Source organism: Anoplopoma fimbria, chromosome 22 (assembly GCF_027596085.1).
Source record: "Anoplopoma fimbria isolate UVic2021 breed Golden Eagle Sablefish chromosome 22, Afim_UVic_2022, whole genome shotgun sequence".
Classification (NCBI taxonomy): domain Eukaryota; kingdom Metazoa; phylum Chordata; class Actinopteri; order Perciformes; family Anoplopomatidae; genus Anoplopoma; species Anoplopoma fimbria.
Genome location: NC_072470.1, coordinates 3,003,124 through 3,024,215, shown reverse-complemented (window position 1 = coordinate 3,024,215; position 21,092 = coordinate 3,003,124). Strand labels below are relative to the sequence as shown.

General features: G+C 39.6%; 2 protein-coding genes and 1 long non-coding RNA gene across 3 annotated transcripts; 1 reads left to right on the top strand and 2 right to left on the bottom strand.

Moving 5' to 3' along the window:
- Positions 1–3,283: 3,283 nt before the first annotated feature.
- LOC129111694 (tubulin alpha-1C chain-like) lies at positions 3,284–8,422 on the bottom strand. Its single transcript, XM_054623758.1, has 4 exons — positions 8,311–8,422; positions 5,098–5,320; positions 4,624–4,772; positions 3,284–4,545 (listed from the first exon to the last, which is right to left on the bottom strand). Exons 1-4 carry the CDS (start codon positions 8,311–8,313, stop codon positions 3,571–3,573), a joined length of 1,350 nt encoding a protein of 449 aa, XP_054479733.1. The 5' UTR covers positions 8,314–8,422; the 3' UTR covers positions 3,284–3,570.
- A 2,781-nt stretch (positions 8,423–11,203) lies between these two features.
- LOC129111691 (uncharacterized) lies at positions 11,204–14,022 on the top strand. The gene is made up of 3 exons (XR_008532340.1): positions 11,204–11,289; positions 12,993–13,123; positions 13,940–14,022. It is a non-coding gene; the product is annotated as an uncharacterized LOC129111691 (long non-coding RNA).
- Positions 14,023–15,249: 1,227 nt separating this feature from the next.
- LOC129111690 (nuclear receptor subfamily 4 group A member 2-like) lies at positions 15,250–19,688 on the bottom strand. The gene is made up of 6 exons (XM_054623748.1): positions 19,002–19,688; positions 16,771–16,900; positions 16,525–16,679; positions 16,218–16,417; positions 15,794–15,972; positions 15,250–15,497 (listed from the first exon to the last, which is right to left on the bottom strand). The coding sequence occupies exons 1-6, from the start codon at positions 19,686–19,688 to the stop codon at positions 15,250–15,252; spliced, it is 1,599 nt and encodes a 532-aa protein (XP_054479723.1).
- Between the last annotated feature and the right edge of the window lie 1,404 nt (positions 19,689–21,092).

Below are 21,092 nucleotides of genomic sequence, written 5' to 3'. Positions count from 1 at the left end.
AAGTTTGTTTTTTTACATAATATACTGTGTGACCTTTTCACGAAGAGTTTGCATTGCATTTTGGCTTTAATATCAGTTCATGTTTAAGTAGTTTCAGTAGTTTTTCTATGTTTGTTTTTTTTTATACGTTCTACAGGTCGCCAAAATGGTTTTAAACCACTTAATGTTACTTTTAAATCCACGTCTTACAAAACATACCAGTATTATTTGTGTTTTGTAAACTTGATTTGAAACTCGTGTCATAATGTATTAATTAAAATGCGTCTGGATGAATTATATCAAGTGCAATTTGTGTTACACCAACATACCATAACGAGTGCGTTCCTCACTGTAATTATGTACAAAACAAATGAATGTCGGCCATTAATCACAGTGATGAATGTCCTCAGTGCCGTTGAGCCAACATGTGCTCAGTGAGTTCAATTTTTCAGACGAGAAAGGAAACATCTGTTATCTCAAATTGTCATAATCCTCTATATCGCATGGCTATTGGTTGCCATGCCAACGTGTTTAGCAGCCTTTGGATACGGCTACTCTATCTTTAAAGTCACCTACATGCCGGTTATATTGTTTCTATTGGGGTTTGTACTGTATTTTTAATTTATTTATAATTTTTTTTCTTTGGGGGGGGACTGTGGGTGAGGGATGAATTAAGAAAAAGCTTATTGTATTTTTTGGCTGTTTTAATATTAAAGAACAATGAATGAGTCGTGTTTGAGTTGAATTTTTTGTCTCTTGCAGAGCTGGAGGAAGAACTCTGATCCTTTACTGTAGTAAAAGTAGTACTACCTCAATCTGAAAGTACTCCATGACAAGTAAAAGTCCTGAATTAAACTACAGTACTTGAGTAAATGTACTTTCCAACACTGGTGTTGACCATTCACTTACTGTCCTGCAGGTGTTTCCCACCTCCAATGATCACCTGACTGTCTCACCTGTTCTCAATCACAAAATCAGCTTCCCCAAAGAAACTGGAGGAGCTCCAACTGATTGTGTATGTAGTTGTGAAAAAGCTCCATGAACACCTAAATAAATATAAAGGTAACAATGTCACTGTTGTAATACCCCACATATTATTATTATTATTATATTACAGTTCATTATTTAAGATGTAGCAAGTAAAAAAGACAGATAGGCAAGTTGATTTCTTGGATACATGGATCTTTTTGTGTCTCTATTTTGGTCTTTTTGTGTTTCTTTGCAGATGTTCTGCTCCTTTTTTGTAGTTGCTTTGTGTTTCTTTATAGTCATGTTTCTTTGTGGTCATTTTTTGTCATTTTGTGTCTTTGTTGTTGTATTATGTCTCTTTGTGGTCTTTTTGTTTCTATATGGTCTTTTTGTGTCTCTTTTTGATAGCTTTCCCCCTTTTTTTAGAGTTGCTTTGCATTTCTTTATAGTCAAATGTCTCTTTATGGTCATTTTGAGGGTCTTTTCCTGGTTGCCACATGTCTCTGTAGGTGAAGGTCATGGGGGGGTCCTGACTCTTAGTGCCCCTGAGCCCAGTGGTCTAGTTCACTAATCCATCCATGACTACATGTAGTAAACACTGCACTGATGCAGGTGTCCAGGTTGTTCCTATTATCCTGCTGTTACGGTCGTGTCAGGGTTGTTTGTTGCTGCAGCACCAAACTGTAACCCATCTGTCCTGACCCCGCTGTGGTCACACGTCCATATCAGCACCTTTTAATTTCCTTTTGTCATAATGAGTAGGCGTGGTTGTGTTTATGTGGCAGCATGCCGTCCTGTCAGCAGTCTGAAAACGCCTCACCATCATTCTTTTTTAAAACGCATACACAGAAAAAAAATGTCATGAAATAGGAGACAAAACCGATTTATTTCTCCCGCTGTCCTCCTTTGTCCTTTTATAAATCCCCTGTCCACACTGCAGAGACTCCGCTCCAATTCAGCCTTAATTACATTAAACCAATTACAGAGCCAATATGAAGGCCTCTTCCTCTGAGGAAAGGAGGGAGCAAGTCCAGCAGCAAACTTTAGAAACTGTGATTTAAGACTTGAGCAAGGAAATAAGTCTGTCTCTGGTGGATCTGCACCGGAAATCTATATAAAGGACATTTTCTACTGTTGAAAAAGATTAATTAGCATTAGTTTAAATGAGCTTTACCTTAGAATATTAGTCAGCACAACACAAATAGATTTAACTGCTTATTTACTGTAAAAATCTGCAGACAAACCACACAAATGTATGTTAATTAGATAATTTATTTAGCCAGGATTGTCCATTGAGTGCATGTATGTGAGTGTGTGTGTGTTTCTGAATATTGTGCATGTGATAAACCTCAGAGGTGGCCTTGAGATTCCTCACTTCTTGTTTCTTTCCTGTTCTCTTGAGCTTTCTCTCTCACAGTAAAGCAACACCGCCATCTGGTGGTGAAACAACCACAGCGCACCCAAAAGTACTAACTGAAAATACTTCACAAGTAAAAAATCCTGCATTTAAAATTTAAGTTAAAGTAGACATTGATCAGTAAAATTATTCTTGTCATCGTTCTATTGTATTTGATGTTTTGGCTGCATTTGTGTGCATGTTTTTAACTAGTTTAATCTACATTAATGCATCATATTCTATAAGATCATATGTTCCTGTGAGAACATCTTGTCTCTAAAAGGAACAAACAGCCTGTTGTTTTCCAGCTGATCCAAGAGGCTTTTTAAAGAGTTTATTTAGCTGAAGAAGTTGAATAACACAAAGGAAACACTTCATCCTTCAGTGTATCACAATGTGTGGTGTATGGTATGTATGGTTTTCACTGGGGGGGTAAAGGAATGAATGAAATGCACTTAGTAGCATTCCTGTAAGCTCACTTGTTTGAGAAATATGTTGTCATGAAGGATAATAAATAGTTTAATTTGAATGTGATTAAATGCTTACTTATTTTTTTGCAAGGATGTGTAGAGGTTTTCTTATTTCTACATTTAATGATTTCCCTGTGAACTCAATGTATGGAAGCACCCGGCCAAGACACTATGCAGGCATGAAGTTTACAAAATATATTAATGAGGTAAAAAAGAAGCCTGGAAAGCAAATGATCTCAATGCATGTAGGTTTCCAACTCGAAGAATAAGTCCATTCATTTAAAGATACAGGTTTGATAATTTATCAAACTTGTTTCAGCTTCTAAATTATAAGGATTTGCCAATTTTCTACCTTAATTTAATTGTAAAAATAATTATTTTCAGTAGAAAATATCAAAATTAAACAGACAATTTAAATATGGATAATTACAATAAAGCAATTCAGAAACTGTTATTCTTGGAGTCAGTAGAAGTTGGTGTTATCAGCTTTATTTAGAAAAGGATGTAAAGGCACATTCTCTCCCATTGGAGAGTCATTTTTTCAATACACCAAACACCATGGGATTGAGTTCAGACAAATCGCTGCTCAGCAGTAACATTAGTGTTTATTAGAGGTCTACATACAAGTTGTTGAACTGCACATTTACACTCGGCATGCTTCTGGAGGAGATTTAAAATCATAAACTGTTGGGATTGAGAGAGAACTTTACCCTTTCTTTAAAACGGCTCTACTTATAATCATATACTTCTGTTTTTTTAGTACTCCTCTCCTTCTTCATCTTCTTCCAATGAGTCCATGCCCACCTCCTCGTAATCCTTCTCCAGGGCGGCCATGTCCTCTCTGGCCTCTGAGAACTCCCCCTCCTCCATCCCCTCTCCAACATACCAGTGCACGAAGGCCCTCTTGGCGTACATCAGGTCGAACTTGTGGTCAAGTCGAGCCCAGGCCTCGGCGATGGCGGTGGTGTTGCTCAGCATGCACACGGCCCGCTGCACCTTCGCCAGGTCTCCACCAGGAACCACGGTGGGTGGCTGGTAGTTGATGCCAACCTTGAAACCAGTGGGGCACCAGTCCACAAACTGGATGCTGCGCTTGGTCTTGATGGTGGCGATGGCGGAGTTGACGTCTTTGGGCACCACGTCTCCACGGTACAGGAGGCAGCACGCCATGTATTTACCGTGACGGGGGTCACACTTCACCATCTGGTTGGCGGGCTCGAAGCAGGCGTTGGTGATCTCAGCGACCGTGATCTGCTCGTGGTACGCCCTCTCTGCGGAGATGACCGGGGCGTAGGTGGCCAGAGGGAAGTGGATACGAGGGTAGGGCACCAGATTGGTCTGGAACTCCGTCAGGTCCACGTTCAGGGCGCCGTCGAAGCGCAGTGAGGCGGTGATGGAGGACACGATCTGGCTGATGAGACGGTTCAGGTTGGTGTACGATGGGCGCTCGATGTCCAGGTTCCTGCGGCAGATGTCGTAGATTGCCTCATTGTCTACCATGAAGGCGCAGTCGGAGTGCTCCAGGGTGGTGTGGGTGGTCAGGATGGAGTTGTAGGGCTCCACCACGGCCGTGGACACCTGTGGCGCGGGATAGATGGCGAACTCCAGCTTGGACTTCTTGCCGAAGTCTACAGAGAGACGCTCCATCAGCAGGGAGGTGAAGCCGGAGCCGGTTCCTCCACCGAAGGAGTGGAAGATGAGGAAACCTTGGAGTCCCGTGCACTGATCCGACTTCACGAGAAAAGGGAGGATTAATATTTAAGAAGTTTTAAAAACAAGAATATCAAAGATTATAAAGCTTCTTCGTACCAGTTTGCGGATCCTGTCGAGAACGTTGTCGATGTGCTCCTTTCCGACGGTGTAGTGACCTCGGGCGTAGTTGTTGGCGGCGTCTTCCTTTCCTGAGATCAGCTGCTCGGGGTGGAAAAGCTGTCGGTACGTTCCTGTACGAACCTCATCTGAAAGGGGAGAGAAGATGGCGTGTTAACGGTGTTTGATTTAAGGCTTTAAATTAAACATGCTTGAAAAATATCAGGGTTTTTGAATAACTATGTGTATGTAAACATATAGAATGGAAAATAATTTGAATATGCAATTCTATTTCCAAAATTTCAAATGTAAATATTTGTTAAGAGCTGATCAAAGTGGGCGTGGCCAAAATAAAACCCAACTGCTGACTTGCAAACTTGAATTGCTTTAAATTAACTTTGGTTGAAATATAAACTCATAAATGACCTGGACTCATGGTTTTATCTTTACAGCTCATTAAATCTAATTCCTCACCGATCACAGTTGGCTCCAGGTCGACAAAGATGGCTCTGGGAACGTACTTCCCGTTGCCGGTCTCGCTGAAGAAGGTGGTGAAGGAGTCATCATATCCTCCTTTGGGTCTTTCGGTGGGCATTTGGCCATCGGGCTGGATGCCGTGCTCCAGACAGTACAGCTCCCAGCAGGTGTTGCCCATCTGGACTCCGGCCTGGCCGACATGGATAGAGATACACTCGCGCTGTGGAGGGAAAAGAAATTGAGATTTTATTGTTAATATTTAAAATATTTAATGTCTTTTGCTGCAAAATGTCAATACTGAAACCGCGCAAACCAAACCCCATTGGAATTTACACATATTTAAGTGAAACCATGTCACTGGATGACTTTATGCAAATAAAACCAAAGAAGTGATGAGTCATGACTCAACATCAGACGCTTTTGCATTTCACATTAATTGCGCCACAACCTGGTTTCTGCAGATTCAGAAAAATGTGCATGTCTGCATCTTAAACTTTGCAGAAACCTGTTACATTTCCACAACGTCTGACACATCAGATGAGGAGTCACCGATCTAAATAAACTAGTCGAGGTCATTAACACGCTCGTATCAAAAGTAGCTAAAGGGGCCAAAGTGCTTCCACACCCTGCTGAGGTATTTCTAGTGACTTGTAAATGATGTGGGTGGGGTTGGAGGCTGCAGGGTGGAGGAATTGGTGCATGCTGACAACTGAAACAAGCTAGATCTCATCAGTTTGAAGGGAGATTTGGCCCGAGGGAGCAAAAGCTGCAAAGTCATCCGTCCTGTTTTAGTAGCTGACCCTTTAGAAAGAAGTTAAAATGTAAAAAGTCAGTTTATCAAGTCACAAATGGTCTTTTCTTGTCTAGTGATAAATGCAGCTGCAGCCGACCTCTGACCTACTTTATTGAGGGAACACTTAGGCCGGTGAATTATTCATGCTGTTGTGAAATTCCTGTGGAGTCGGCCTTTCTCTCTCTGAGCCAAAAAGCCGAGCCTCCAAACGCCATGACAGTGCGGCTCGTTGTGTTTTTAAACCGATAATTCGGCCTTTAACTTCTTTTTATTATCAGGAATTATCTGGAAGGAGTGACCTACTTTCTTTCTAGTAATCCACATTCCTTAGGAGATTAGGTTTAAAAAAAAAATATATACATAAAAACCATTAAAAAAAAAGGCGTTGGCTGATGAAACTAGTTCGCTAAATGTAACATAAATGGTTGTTTTGGGAATAAATGGCTAAAAGTAAAGGTTGAAATAATGTTATTAACATAAAATGATGATGTATTGTCTTTTAATGGAATGATATTGCGATTAAATCATAAATGGAGATATGACACAATCACATTGTTTAAACTTGTAAAAACAAGTTAAATGTCATTATAATTTTATTATTATAACCATCATTATTAATTCATTAATCAATTCAAATTATTGAGATATGAAAGACCTATACTGTGATGTGATATAATATTTTGGCCATATTGCCTAAGTGTTTATACAGTGTGCCAAATGATTCAGCAGTATTTTATAGTTTTAATCATTACCATAAAGTATTTAATCAATAGTTTAGATATCAGGTTTCTGGCTCGGTAACATCAGACCAAACCACAAACGACCTGCGTCAGCGTTCAGCCTAAATACTGAACACCACAACATGCTTTTGTCCTTTTCATTGAGGGGCTTTTGTTTTGAATTCTGCTCCCTTTTCTCTCCCCCTCCCCCCCCGAAGCAGCTCGTGATGCAGCCGGAGGAGTGGAGGAGTGGAGGTTGGGGGAGGGAGGAGGCAAGGCCGCATGGGAGCTGCCAAGTATGGCGATGGCAGCTATTTTAGGTGAAGCTCCACGCGGACAGATGAGCTGCGTATGCCCCACTGACCTGATTAAATCATGGACACAATGTGCTTCAAATGCAGGATGAATCATCCAGAATGCAACATGTTTTTGGCATCTTTATTCTGCATTTATTTGCTGTTTCATGTGAGTCAGATATCTGCGACAGGATGTGAGAAAAGTGGGAGTGGTAGTGTCGCAACACGCCTCATTGGTGCAAGAGCTTCACTTCCTGGCGATGGCGCTGGAGTAAATGACTATCTTACTTCCTGCATCTTGTGCTGTAACTACGTCACAGCTGATGTTTGGGCCTAAACATGAGACAGCAGACACAAGAGGGGCTTTGTGTTTTTAGGGGTTTTATGTTCTAAGAGAGATCATTCATTATTCTGAAAATGATCTGGTGGGAGGTTTTAATTCATCTTTTTTCCTCACAATGGAGCATTAAATCTAAATTAAACACTATTTTAAGGAGGAATATGTGCTCTTAAAGCAGTGGGACCCTCCGAGCCTCCTCCTATATCATGCTGAATCACAAATGTTCTAACAGGAAGTGACAGCAGACCATAAACCAGTTGAGGAACCAGACTTTTCTGGTCTTCAAAGCTGCTACGGACCATCTGTGACGTCTCTACAAATGGCCTACAAACATTGCGACACGCTCTGTTTGCTCTAACGAGGGAACAAAGTAACCAAAAAAAAAAAAAAAAGGGGAAGGTCGGCTTCCTGAACTCAAGCTGAAGATTTAACATAAGACTCTTCAGCTCTGGTAAAAAATGTTGATCCACGGCTCACATGTCTGACCTCATGTTCAACATGAAAAACAGGCCTCAGCTGATATTATTTTGCATTTTAAGAGTGTTTTCTCTAATTTTATTCATTCAAAGAGGCCCAGCTTTGGGCCTAACGCTGCAGGAACGCAGCAGCTTTTGTCAGCCCGTGGAGCAGTGAGCAGCAGAAATAGAAATGTAAAATACACAAAGCGGCCTCTTGAAGCCACATCAGCATTCCAAAAAAGCCGGGGCAAACAAGCACGCCCTCCTGACATATGGAAACAGTTAACCTTTACCAGAGCTGTTTCCACACGCCTGGTAGGCTGTTTCCACTCATTCATTTTATAGATGTTAAAAATGTTAAACATTTAAAAATCAGCTTTTATGTGTTGCAGAAATGCAGAAATGTTATTTTGGTAGAAGCATAGGGTTATTTGAGGAAAATCAACAGAACAAATTTGAATCTTGAGATAAATTTTGGAGGGAAAGTACGCAGATGCAACAGGAAAACTATGATTACATGCTTCCTGTGACATATTTAAGAAAGGAATCAAACAAAGCAATGCTTTTCTTTCAAGTGTAAGCTCATTATAATAGTAATACTCACCATAATGTAGTTCTGATTGTCCTTTAAGGAAGAGAAAATTCAAACTTGCAGGCTCTCACAGGGTAACCTATAATGAGATCTCTGTGAGTGAAGTCCTTTCTGCTGTGACGCACTCTGCTTTATAGCTACTGCAGAGGGTGGAGGAGGTGGAGGAGGTGGAGGAAGAGGAGGAGGAAGAGGAGGAGCAGCTCACAGCTGCAGCTTTGTCATGCAGTGAGGCACCACTTCCTGCTCGGCCCTTTCGGAGTAAAAGAAACACTAATACTTAGGAGAGAGGGAGAGAAATGGAGTACTTCTACTTACTTTTAAACACATTTATTTGACAGCTTGAGATGCTTTTCAGACTTTATATTTAAAAAAGTTGATCACATTAAAGTACATGAAGCATAAATACAGATTAAATATTACAAATACAAAACAGCAGATGTTGTATTATGTATTAGTACTTTATATGATATTTTACTTCAGTTTAAGTAGTTACACCAAAATATATCCTGCATTTTAAATATTAGCATCAAAAGTGAAGTAAAAGTTTACATTTATACAGTTTATATTTCTCTCTGAAATGTGCAGGAGTAGAAACACAAGTATAACACTGAAGTACTTTAATGCAGTACTTGAGTAAGTGTACTTTTATTCCACATCTGCACAAAAGTAGCCCAAATTATGCAGAAACAATGCTCTACTTCACCCTGCTACAACAATAACAACCATAACAATACAGTACAATAATACAACAATAAACCACTTTTGATACTCCAGGTTAATTGTGTTGCAAATACACTAAATATGCAAATATTTGTACTTGTAATGGAGTACCTCTGCACCATGTACTGCTACTCTTACTTATGTCAAATATTTAAATACTTCTATTTAAACACTTTATATTCCCACATTAAACTGATAATACTAGAATAAACTTATTTGAGAGTTCATTCTTTATAACAGAAAGTCTTTCATGACTAACCAGAGGGGCCATGGAGCTTAGAAGACACGGGGGAAGAAGGGTGGAGCCACCAAAAAGACAGATGCATTATGGGAAATGTAGGACTGTAGGAGGCATGACTCATATAAATGGGTGAAGTTGGGAGATTTCATCATATCTGACCATATTTTAATCACTAGGAGAAATAATTATGTAGTAGAATAAAAAATATTTGGGGAAATATTCACATACATAAACTAAATAGAAGAAAATGACTTTTTATCAATGTTTATTTGGAAATCTAATAGAAGAAAGACTTGTGTTTTGTCAGACTGTAATGCAGCTTACAGCCATTAGATGGCGTCCTCATCAACTTCTCCTCCTATTTCCGCACTGCAGCTTCAGTTTACACCATGATGAAGAGGAAATATCCTCCATGTCATTGTTTTGGTCATTTTAAAGGAGAAGGTCACAGTTTTTGTTTCAGATTTAAGTGACTCATGGCAACTTTTTCATAGCATTTAATTCTAAATTTTGATCTGAGTGGAATATTATGACCAACACCAACACAGAGCCAAATGTATGTCAGTTTATTATAGCATTTACTCAATTATATCTTATATATGTCCTATTTTAGTGAGCTATTATCTGGTATAAGTTTGTTTTATCTCTCTCTCCAGCTGCTATGGAGGTTTTGTTCACACTGTGAGAGAAAATATACAAATTGTGTGATTTTTGCTTATGTGTTAAAAATGTGACTCCACATTATTAGTGAGATTACACAGCTGCACTATGAGGCTTTGTGACATTGGGTATAAGGTAAGAAAAGAAAGCATTTTTGGCACCAACACATCTCTAAAATTCAGTTTTTCACCCCACAAATGTTTTTCCATTTACGGTGTTTGTGAACGTCGCCTGTCCATCACTCTTTGCAGGAATGCAGAGCTGATCCCGGAGCCTTCAGAGGCCTGAGCTCATCGCACCAGGCCTCCGCCTCTGAATGTGAACGTCCTCATAATCCTCAAACAGACCCCAGAGTCCTCCAGAGCCCATGTAGCCTCATCCCTCCACCGCTCGCTCCTCTTCAAACACTCCTCTAAGCATCTTTTTTCATTTATTTGGAAAAGGAGAGATAGTTTTGCGATAGACGGATAATGGAGATCTTTTTCAAGTGTTGTGTTTCGGCCTCCTCCCCTCGGAGCGCTGCAGATTACTTTTCTTTTACATCTTCCTCAGTGGTGAAACTATTTATTTCCCTCCCTCCTCCTGATGCTTTGGATGCTTTATATTTTGACCTGTTGTAGTGACTTGAATGTGATGGAAACACTTTGTGCTGCAAAAAAGTCTCCATCTTTGATTATTTATTCAAGCCATGCATTTGTAAAAACAAGCAAAAACACACTTAATCATACATATTATTAATTTTGCATAAATCAAATGAGGTCACATTACATAAATATATATATTTCGGTAGAAACCGTGTTGTCAGATTAAAGGAAATAACACAGAAGACAAAAAAATCAATGGATAACAATTGAATTCTCTCCTGCTTCTTTCTCTTTTCAACACTTCTCTATCATAATTAGTGATTTAATATTTCTCATTCATTTCTCAGGAGGCTTCAACCTTCTACTGTTCATATAAATGTACAAACATTAACTCATTTTGCTTGAGGGCATCAGCCAAACACCTGGAAATATACATGTACATGTGAATATAAATGACTGTGTCGTTTGTTCTAACTATTTATGTGTAAGACTGCAACATTAGAGTGGAATAGAATTTATGGGTCTAATATTATGCAGCATATAAAATCACTGGAGAAACAAAAGGAGGTGATTTCAGAAGTGTTGCAGCACAAAACCGGCAGAGGGCGCTGTTTCTTTCAGAGTAAATTGAAGCAGACAGAATTATTGTGATGAAGAAGTAAAAAGTTTGTGCATGATGCACATGTGTTGTCCTCCCTAACTCAAAGAAGCAGGATTTAATCTGCATAAAAGCTCCAGAAATGACCAAAACACTGGAGTCAGAAGGAAGAAGTTACCTCCAGCATGGTGATTATAAAATATATCAACTATATTATGTGTTACATTGTCAAAACAGCTTGTTTAAACTTTAAAACCAGACTATATTTGTGTCCTAAGTGGAATTAAAAGGAAATAACCCAATAACAGTCATTATTATGAATTAAACAGCCTTCTCCTGACAGTGAAGTGTTTGTGAAGCCTGATCACACATTGTGCACTAATGTTTGATGATGCAGCTCACAGGTTCCTTCTCATGCATACAGATAGAAAAATGAGATTCTGTCTGCTGCTCAGAGTCCCTGAAGCCTGTTAGAAGGAAAAGCTCAGCTCAAACAAAAAACAGACGGATACAAACACTGTGTGCAAACAGAACAGCCTGGAAAACAGAACAGATTAATCAAGAATACAAGTACAGTTTGAACAGAAGTGGTGCATTAGGGTTAAAATAAGAGGAAAGAAACTAAGGACTACATTTCTAATATGTATAATAGAAATGTATATATTCTACAATAAAAGCTGCAGTGTTTAAAATATTGACTATAGAGAGGTTGTGCAAATCTTCACAGTATAAAAATATGTGCAAATAAGAACCTAGAGATTTGCAAAAATGTGCATTAATGTAAAGCATCCAAATGTATGTGCATAGTTTTTTTATTAATGACACGTGTGTCGTCCAACAACCAGTTGATTGTTTGCCATTCGATTATGACTTGATGCTCAGAGAATGAATCCTAATGAAGCCGGTGACATTGTTTGGGGTATTCCCAGTAGAAATATTGTCACTAAACAAGATTGTTTTGGGCTCCTCTAAATTATAATATTATTATAAATGAGCTCTGCATTGGGATTAAAACTGTGAAGTGGGATATTTCAGGTTCTTGATGCATCACCTGGGATCCTCTGTGTTTATTCTCTCTTTTGTCCCGCGGCTGAAATAATCCAATCCACTGATTCAAGTGTTCAGACGGCTATTAGCTGTTAGCAGAGAATGCTAATTTCACTGAGACTCCCTGAAGGATTTACCCGCAGAAATAAGGAAGTCTAATCCCTTCCAATTATTGTCTGTTGTTTCCCTGACAGGAAGGTTTAGAGACAGAGTTGCTAAGTGGATCCTTCACTCTGTTTTCATACAACATCCACTAATTTACTAAACAAGTGAAGCTCTTAGACAAAGAGTCAAAATTATACTACTCTTTATTGTCTAACAGCAGGTGTGGCTGTTTTTTCTAAAAGGGGATGATTTATGATTGTTTATTCACAACAATAGATCAATAAAATGATATATGTGTGACTGCAAACAAACTAATTGATCAGTAATCTGTAATGGATTACATGTTGAAGGTAAACCTGTAAATCCGTCTCTGGGCGGACGGTGATAACGGTTAAGCTCTATTGAAGCTGGATGGATGCAGAGATCAAAGTCAGAAAGAAAAGAAAATCCCCCCAAAGTCGAGCTCTCGAGATAAAAATACTTGATGCTCCAGGAGGCTTCAGGGAACCCCGAAAAACAACCTGTTTCTGGGGCGAGTTGTTGCTTCTTCAGGGCGTCTTATTGGTTTCCTCTTGTCAATAATAGTGACTTTTTATATACTCCATTTAATAAGATAAAGGAAACTGACATTTGTCTTTGCATGCAGCACATTAATACAATGGCTTGACATACATTAAATGACAAAGTATGTGGACGCTTGAGCTTTACGTGATGATTGAACACCCGTTTCCTCTGACAGACTCCACTCTCCAGATGTTTTGGAACACAGCTGCAGGGATTTGCTCCCATTCAGCCGCAGAATCCTCAGTGTTGTTGGATGATGACGTCCGGCCCACAGTGTTGGATGGTTGCGGTCAGCGCTTGGTTGAGGTCAGTGAAGGTCAAGTTCTTTCACACCAAACTGGGAAACATTTGTGTTTGGAGCCGGCTATATAGCAGCTGGTAAATGTGGAGCTCATTTTAATGACTTTATAAACTGCTGGGTAGTTTAATCTACAATAAAACATCATCATTTATAACTTAATTATATTAGATAATATTAATCTTCATCTGCAAAGTAACTAAAGTTGACAGATAAATGTAGAGGAGTAAAAAGTACAATAGTGCACCAGAAAATATATACCTCAAAGTTAAGTACCCTACCTGAGAAAATGTACTTCCAACCAATAGTTTTTTCTACTCTGTTTACATAGAAATACTCAGTAGTGCAGTCTTTTAATATCCACATGTATAATGTTGTGCTCCTGCTGTGAAATACTGGGTATTGTATTAAACTCCCTCTCCGGCTGTCAATCAGCTCCATTATCAGAATAAATTGGACGTTTCTCCGATGCGGCTATTGATTAATTCTATCTCAGCGCCGCACTGAACAGCCTCCATTATTGATCTGCAGGCCTGTTAAAACCTCCTCGGGAACATCATCCTATTTTGTTTTTCTTATTTATATAGAAGATGTTTTTTTTCAGACAATAAAATCAATTTCTTGCTGCCAGATAGAAGACGTCACATAGTGGAAGACAAGAATGAGGCTGAGTACAAATCAGCCGGGATCATTTCTACTGATTTCATTTCTTCTGTTTGAAAGGCTGCTGATTTAAGGATTGGATTGTAATTTTAAAAAGGAAGTCTTCGATTTGTATTTAAAACTGTGATCAGCAGCCGTACGTTTATGTATTTCCCCTTTAGTTTTTTCTAGGTGCAAGCTCTGAATTGGAGGACCTTAAATGGCAGAAACAGACGTCTTTAATGCCAGACGTAACCAAAGGGCTGCAGAAATGTCAGGTAGCCAGCAGCCATAAAACACACACACGCACACACACACACACACACTGCTACCCTCACGTCTTGCAAAATGAAATATGTCAGCTGCCTGACTGAAAGACCTCTAAGAGATTGAGGGTTGACCTTTGACCTTACACACACATGCACATGCATGCAAATATGTAGATACGGGTCTTCTTATTTAACCTCCCAACTTTGTCTTTCTCACGTCTTTTAATGGTTAAAAAATGAAAAAGTATGCAGTGTTATTTTTTTCTGGGAAAAATCTGGGACTTTTAATCTGGGACTGATTAAATAAACGTTATATAATATGCATATCATTTAATGAATATATCTCTAGTGTTAGGTATCTTAGATATTATAATTAATGTCTATATGACTTGTACAGATATACAGGACAGCCTATGAGCTGTGCAGAATAAAAACACACATCCATAAAATAAATGAATAAACGCATGGCTGCATAATTTTAAAAGGTCATGTTACAAAGTAAACAATATTTAATTTCACTGTAAAAAAAAAAAAAAAAAAAAAAAGGTATTGTATGCCAGGAAACAGATGTATTTAATTAAGTTAAAACGTTTAAAAGATTTTATTGATATTTACGAGGAATAACATAATTTTGAAAATAAAATAAAGAAATTAAGTTTAAAAACAACAACAAACAGTTCAGCAGCAATAACGGTCATTTATTTATTAAAACATGAACAATGACAACAGATCATGATGGAGTCTACTTAATATTATATTATATTAATCACTATATGTCATGAAAAACGTAAACATGATAACATCTCGTATCAAAACTGCCTCAAACAATTTAAAATGGGTCGAACATATAATTCACTTCTAGTCATCATGACAGGTATTTCAAATCATAAAAAGTAATACAAAGTAAATTGAAATTACTACCTTTAATGTATTTATTCTTTCTTGCAGACAGTAATACAATTTGTCATTTAGATCAATGCATGATCTGAATTTTGCAAAGCAGGTTGCTTGATATTCTGAAGATAATTACCAGTAAATGGTCACAATTATTGAAACAAATTAGTATTCATTCTCATCTTTACTTGTTTTGAGAAAAATGTGATTTAACAACTCAATATTAGATATTAAAATGTCATTTTTTAGCAGAGCACAGTTTTCAAACTGTCAGGAATGACTGAATTAAATCAAAATAATTGTGGAGAAAGCCTGTTCCTCTCGTGTCTCTAAAAGGGCAGCGTGTCGAGGAATAACTTATCTATGACTGCGGGCGGCGGCACCAAATCCTCCAGCTTCAAATAGAAAATCCTCTGCAGGCCTTGGATGCACAGAGTGCGAAGTTCACGCAGTTTTTCCAAAAGTCTGGACAACTGGTTGGACCAGCAGTCCGAGAGTCCGTCGGCGTCCTTCAAACATTTGACGATGTTGTTCTGCAGCTCCTCCACTCTCTTCTGCTCCTTCAGTCCGTGTCGCTCTGCTGCTCCGTAAATCACAAGCAAACATATGAAACATATTCACAACAAGCTTTTATTTACTTTAAACCTCTTGGAAAATAGTAGACGGCTATGCTGCTAGTGTTAGATTATCATGTGTCCTACATTCCCTAAACGTTACATGTGATTTACAGCAAAGAAAAATGTATTTCTGATGATTTAAAGCTGCATTTCTCTGCATAATCGGATTTACAAATATGTGAGTTTGGGCTCTTTTGCATTTCATATTTCAAAAGACTATAAATGTGCATAAACAAAATGTCTCTGAGCATCTCACCGGTGACCAGAGCGAGGGTGCATATGCAGGAGAAGGTGGACACGTCCAGGTTCATCCTCTGCAGGTTAGCGGAGAACTCGACGATGCTGTCGATCCACTCACCGAAGCCCCGCAGGCACTGGAGCCGGTGCCACACGGACCCGTCGCAGAAGACCAGCTTCCCTTCCTCCGGGTTGGATCTGAAACAGAACGACAGCTTGTGCTCAGATTTATAGACCATAAGACAATAAATGTCCTTTTGGGGGCGTCTGCAGCTGCTAACAAATCTTCAATTCGTGCCAAAAGTACTAAAAAACAAATCCATTCCAGAGTTATTGGCAGATCCTTCAACAAACATATTTACATATGAACTTTGGGGCCAAATCTTCTGACATATTTTAAGGAAATGTATCAGAAAATAAGTGCCTTTGTCTTTGCTCTTTACCTGTACGACAATCTCAACACAAAGAGCTCCAGGAAAGCGGAGTAGAAGAGGAGGTCCTGGTCGTGTTTGGGGAGCGATGTGAAGCCCGGGATCTTCTGCGCCCAACCTCGGATCACCTCCATCGATCGGGTCAGGAGGTCATAAAACTGTCGCACATGTTGAACGTCGTCACCCAGTGGATTACCTGGACTCTCCTTGAGCTGGTCAAAGGTCACCAGAGGGATGAAGCAGAATACCATTAATTACAGCTCTGCTATGACTTCACGTGTGAAGAGGCTCTGTTATGAAATCACACCACACTGCTTACGTGGTAGTCGAGGCGAGAAGGAGGAGGGTTCGATTCCACATGCGCCCTGACGAGTGCACTCAGGAGGTTGCTGACAGGAGACGAGGAGTCCTGAAGGGTTTTAGGTTTGGACGGCAGGCGGCCCCTCCGACCTTTCAGGCCGTCTGTCCTCACCACTGCAGGACACCATAAAGGAGGTGTTTTTAGTTTTACTGCTGGAATAAGAACCACCACATTCTGACCCTGAAGGTGGTTGTACTGGTTTACCTTCTTTGACCATTCCCACTGCAAGGCACTTCTGGAAGCGACAGTATTGACATCGGTTCCTCCTGCGTTTGTCCACCGGGCAGCTTTTGGCGGCCAAACATACGTACTTGGCATTTTTTTGAACCGTGCGCTGAAAGGAGGAAGAAAAATAATTACATATGTTGCAAATACAAAATGTAAAACTATAATATCTGAGCTTCGGACACTTGATAGGAAATGTGAGATTGCTGCATAAAGGTTTCTTTGAGTGACATTAGTTTGAATTTAATTCTGACTCCTTTTCATAAAAACACATTTTTTTTGTTTTTTTGGTGAAGCTATATGAAACTTTACTTCCTCGAAGACCTAAGATTAAATGTGTTCTATCTTACATGTTCTCAGATTCTAAATCAGTTATACATGATCTGAAAACCGCTACAACTGACAGACAATGACACCATTATAACCAGGAAAACTGCACACAGAAGCATCAGTTTGCTCTTTTGGATGCATTCTTTGCTGCACTTTGGCACCAGTTTGAAGAGCATCTTTAAAGAACATTTAGGGACAAGATTGTTCTCTGTTGAACCAATTATCAGTGAAGAACTGTCCTCATAAGGTTGACTGTATGGCACCAAAGTGGCCTTTCTCAAGGTGATCTAATCTGGAGGAAGGGAACCTTTTTAAGAGGAACTTAAATAATCTTTTTTTAATTGCTCTTAGACCCATTTGTGTCAAGAGCAAAGCAAGAAGCCTTTAATGGTCATTTGGAAATTAACAGCAGCCCCTGTGGGCCATCTGAGCCGGCGTAAGGCATTCAGCAGGCGGACAGGGCAGTCTGGGTAAATACCGGGTCGTGGCCGATCATAATTTGGAGAATCGCCCCGGGAATCTCCCTCAGAGAGGAGAAGGGGGATGTTTTTTATTCATGGCACGTTGGTGGCCGTTTTAATACAGGACATTTGCCCCAAATACGCGCGTGTCAAGAGATCAAAACGTGCTTGTGAAGCACAATGTGCAATTTAGGAGGCCGGTCAGAGCTCCCAGTGGGGCTTTTAGTGCAGCTTATTAGTGGAAGTTGCCACTGATGATCCTTTAAAATGATTTAAAGACTCATAATTTTAAGAGTCTTTAAATCATTTTAGTTTATGTAAAATCTCCCCTCATTCAGTTTGAACAGACAGAAGGTTTATTAACCCTCTCTGGACTGGAGTTTGACCCATATGGTGCTGCATCACTTTAAATTCAACGCACATGAATGATTAAGCAAGAACAAAGCCACGAAAAAGTCAGAAAACTGATTTTTAAGATCAGAAGAGAAGCAGCAAAAACACAGTGAGATGTTTCCACCGCCGTGGCAGAAACATGCAGTCATGATTCTGCCACTGATGATCCTTTAATCAAAAGCATATTCATGTCACTACAAGCGTCTGACTTTAGAATTCGTATTCGTTTACTGCACTTATCCTATTCGTAGTAGTTTGTAGCACTTATTATATTCGTATTAGTCTGTTGCAATTATTGTTTTCGTAGTAATTTGCCTCTGCACTATACTTTTGCTCTGGTTTATGCTTTAAGATGCTTGTTTAAGAAAGGAGATGCACTTAAGACTTCTGGTGACTAGTAGTTCTCTATGTTGAATACACTTATTGTAAGTCTCTTTGGATAAAAGTGTCTGCTAAATGACTGTAATGTAATGTAGATATTTAATTATTGAAAGTCTTTGCATTGTTGCTTTGCCATATTTGTTTCATTAGAAGACATTACATTACATTACATTACAGTCATTTAGCAGACGCTTTTATCCAAAGCGACTTACAGTCAGTAGTATATTACATATCATTCACCCATTCACACACTGATGACAGGCTACCATCAAGGTGCCACCATCAGACTCTAACTAACATTCATCATCCAGTCCACACCGATGGCAAGCCTTCAGGAGCAACTTGGGGTTAAGTGTCTTGCCCAAGGACACATCGACTGCCGAAGCCGGGTATCGAACCACCGACCCTCTGATTGGAGAACTACCTTGCTCTCCACTAAACACTCACACATGTATTTAGTTTGAGAAGTAAATTTCTTAAATACTATTACATACCATTTATAAACATACATACATATACAAGACAGTGTGTCCTCTCCAATATATCCAGTCAGGCAACATTTAGACTTTTCATCTAGTAAGTCATCATGTTCCTGCACATATCCAGGTTATCTCCCATGCACTATTAAGATGGAGTTGGACCAACCTTGAAGAAGCCCTTGCAGCCCTCGCAGGTACGCACCCCGTAGTGCTGGCAGGCTGCGTTATCCCCGCACACTGCACACAGACCCTCCGAGCTCTGTGCTCCTCTGCCGGGGTTGCAGGAGGTCTGGTAGTCCATGAAGTGGTGCCCATGTGTGAACTGGAGAGGATGAGGAAACCCCACCCCATGCTGCTTCTCCACAGGGCTGTCCAGAGGCTGGTGCATGGACACATGGAGAGATCCTGCGTTGCTTTGCGCATGTTTCAATGAAAACAGGGAGAATCTGGAGAGCGCGTTTTTCCTTTGATAGTCTTGTCTGAAAGTGTACAGAGAGCCAGAGTCCTCCCACAAGTGTCCCTGTGGAGGCTGGAAGGTGGGGTAGTAAACGGAGCCCGGGGAGGAGAGCATCTCGGACTGGTTGGGTGGATACCTTGGACACCTGTGCGCATCCTCCAGCTTTACGCACGGCGGCTCCTCTCCCTGCACCGGCGTCTGGAAGAGGCAGGTCGGCTTCACGTCGTACCCTGCACCGTGAGAGTCCACCAGAGGGCCACAACTGGGACCAGACGTGGCTGCCTCGCTGTTTGTGAGGTCCATGCTGAACTTGACAAACTCCGGGGTGAGGAAGCTCTGAGAGGCCGGACTGGCTCCCTGGGGAGAAGAGCCGCACTGGGTCTGGACGCACGGCATGGCCCGGCACGGCCCTGCACACATGGGCACAGTGTCAGAGGAGACAATATATATAATATGACTATATCTGACATTAAATATGACTTTGAAATGTATTCAGGAAGGTCCTGACATTACAAACCAGACCACATGACACATTTAAAAACATGACAATAAGAACATGACAATAATAACATGACAATAAAAACATGACAATAAGAACATGACAATAATAACATGACAATAATAACATGACAATAAAAACATGACAATAATAACATGACAATAATAACATGACAATAAAAACATGACAATAAAACATGACAATAAAAACAATAACATGACAATAAGAACATGACAATAATAACATGACAATAATAACATGACAATAAGAACATGACAATAAAAACATGACAATAAAAACCTGTGCAATACATTACACTGTGCAATAATAGTTAATATAGTTGTTTTTTTCTGTCTGTAAATATTATATTTCAGTTATTTTTTTTTTTTCTACTGTTTTTATTGCTTATTTATAATACTTGTTTTTCTATTTTTTATTGCTTATTTTTATTTTTATTTTTTATTTTTATCTTGTCTTTCTTTACTATGTCTCTTGTTTGCACTTTAACTCTATGCTGCTGTAATCCTGCAAATCTCCCCGCTGCGGGACTAATAAAGGATTATCTTATCTTATCTTATCTTATCTTATCTTTTCAATTCAGTTTATTTTCTATAGCCCAGAATCACAAATTACAAATTTACTTTACAATCTGTGCACATGCATTTCTCTTTAAAATGGAAACAAACCAAAAACGCGCATCTGGCAGACATGTCCACTTGTTCAAAGGTAGAAAACACCTTTAAGACTATTTTAAATCTGACTTAAACATATTTAGTAGAAACAGCATTATAACATTTATTACCTAAAGGCTTTAGATGTCTTATTTCCAGAGGGTGTTATTTCCTGCTGTTTTCCTGCAACCAAAAAAGAAATAAACATAATTTGCAACATTTACAGTGCCATGCATGATATATATATATATATATATCTTCACATAATACATAATATAATACAATACCTCAGACCTCCGGGCAGTGCAGGAGCACAGTGACAAGTATTCCCATCTCTGATCTATTAAAGCTTCAGCTGCCTGCGACCAAAAAAGGTCCTCTCGCTGTCTGGAGAGCAAATGCAATGACTGCCCACTGCTCCCAGTCTCGTCTTGCACACTGGCTGCCAGTGACACCCACAATGTGCTTTTGTTTAGGTGCTGCGCTCCTGTGCCAAACCCTTTTTACGCAGAGCCACAGATGGGAGGAGCCACAGAAAGTTCATGTTATTGGGAATAATGTGTGCACTTTCTTGCAGTTTGCATCAAAGGCCTATTAATAAGGACATTTATTGCAATTTTGCTGTTAAAC

What these genes read in the sequence shown, in the direction of transcription:
- LOC129111694 (XM_054623758.1), bottom strand. An exon ending in CCTGGAGCCAACTGTGATCG is followed by an intron (nt 4,773 to 5,097) that starts GTGAGGAATTAG and finishes CTCCCCTTTCAG; the next exon opens with ATGAGGTTCGTACAGGAACG. An exon ending in TCGACAGGATCCGCAAACTG is followed by an intron (nt 4,546 to 4,623) that starts GTACGAAGAAGC and finishes TTTCTCGTGAAG; the next exon opens with TCGGATCAGTGCACGGGACT.
- LOC129111690 (XM_054623748.1), bottom strand. Translation starts at nt 19,688, where the DNA reads ATGCCGTGCGTCCAGACCCAGTGCGGCTCTTCTCCCCAGGGAGCCAGT. An exon ending in AGTGGGAATGGTCAAAGAAG is followed by an intron (nt 16,680 to 16,770) that starts GTAAACCAGTAC and finishes GGTGTCCTGCAG; the next exon opens with TGGTGAGGACAGACGGCCTG. An exon ending in CTTCTCGCCTCGACTACCAC is followed by an intron (nt 16,418 to 16,524) that starts GTAAGCAGTGTG and finishes ACCTTTGACCAG; the next exon opens with CTCAAGGAGAGTCCAGGTAA.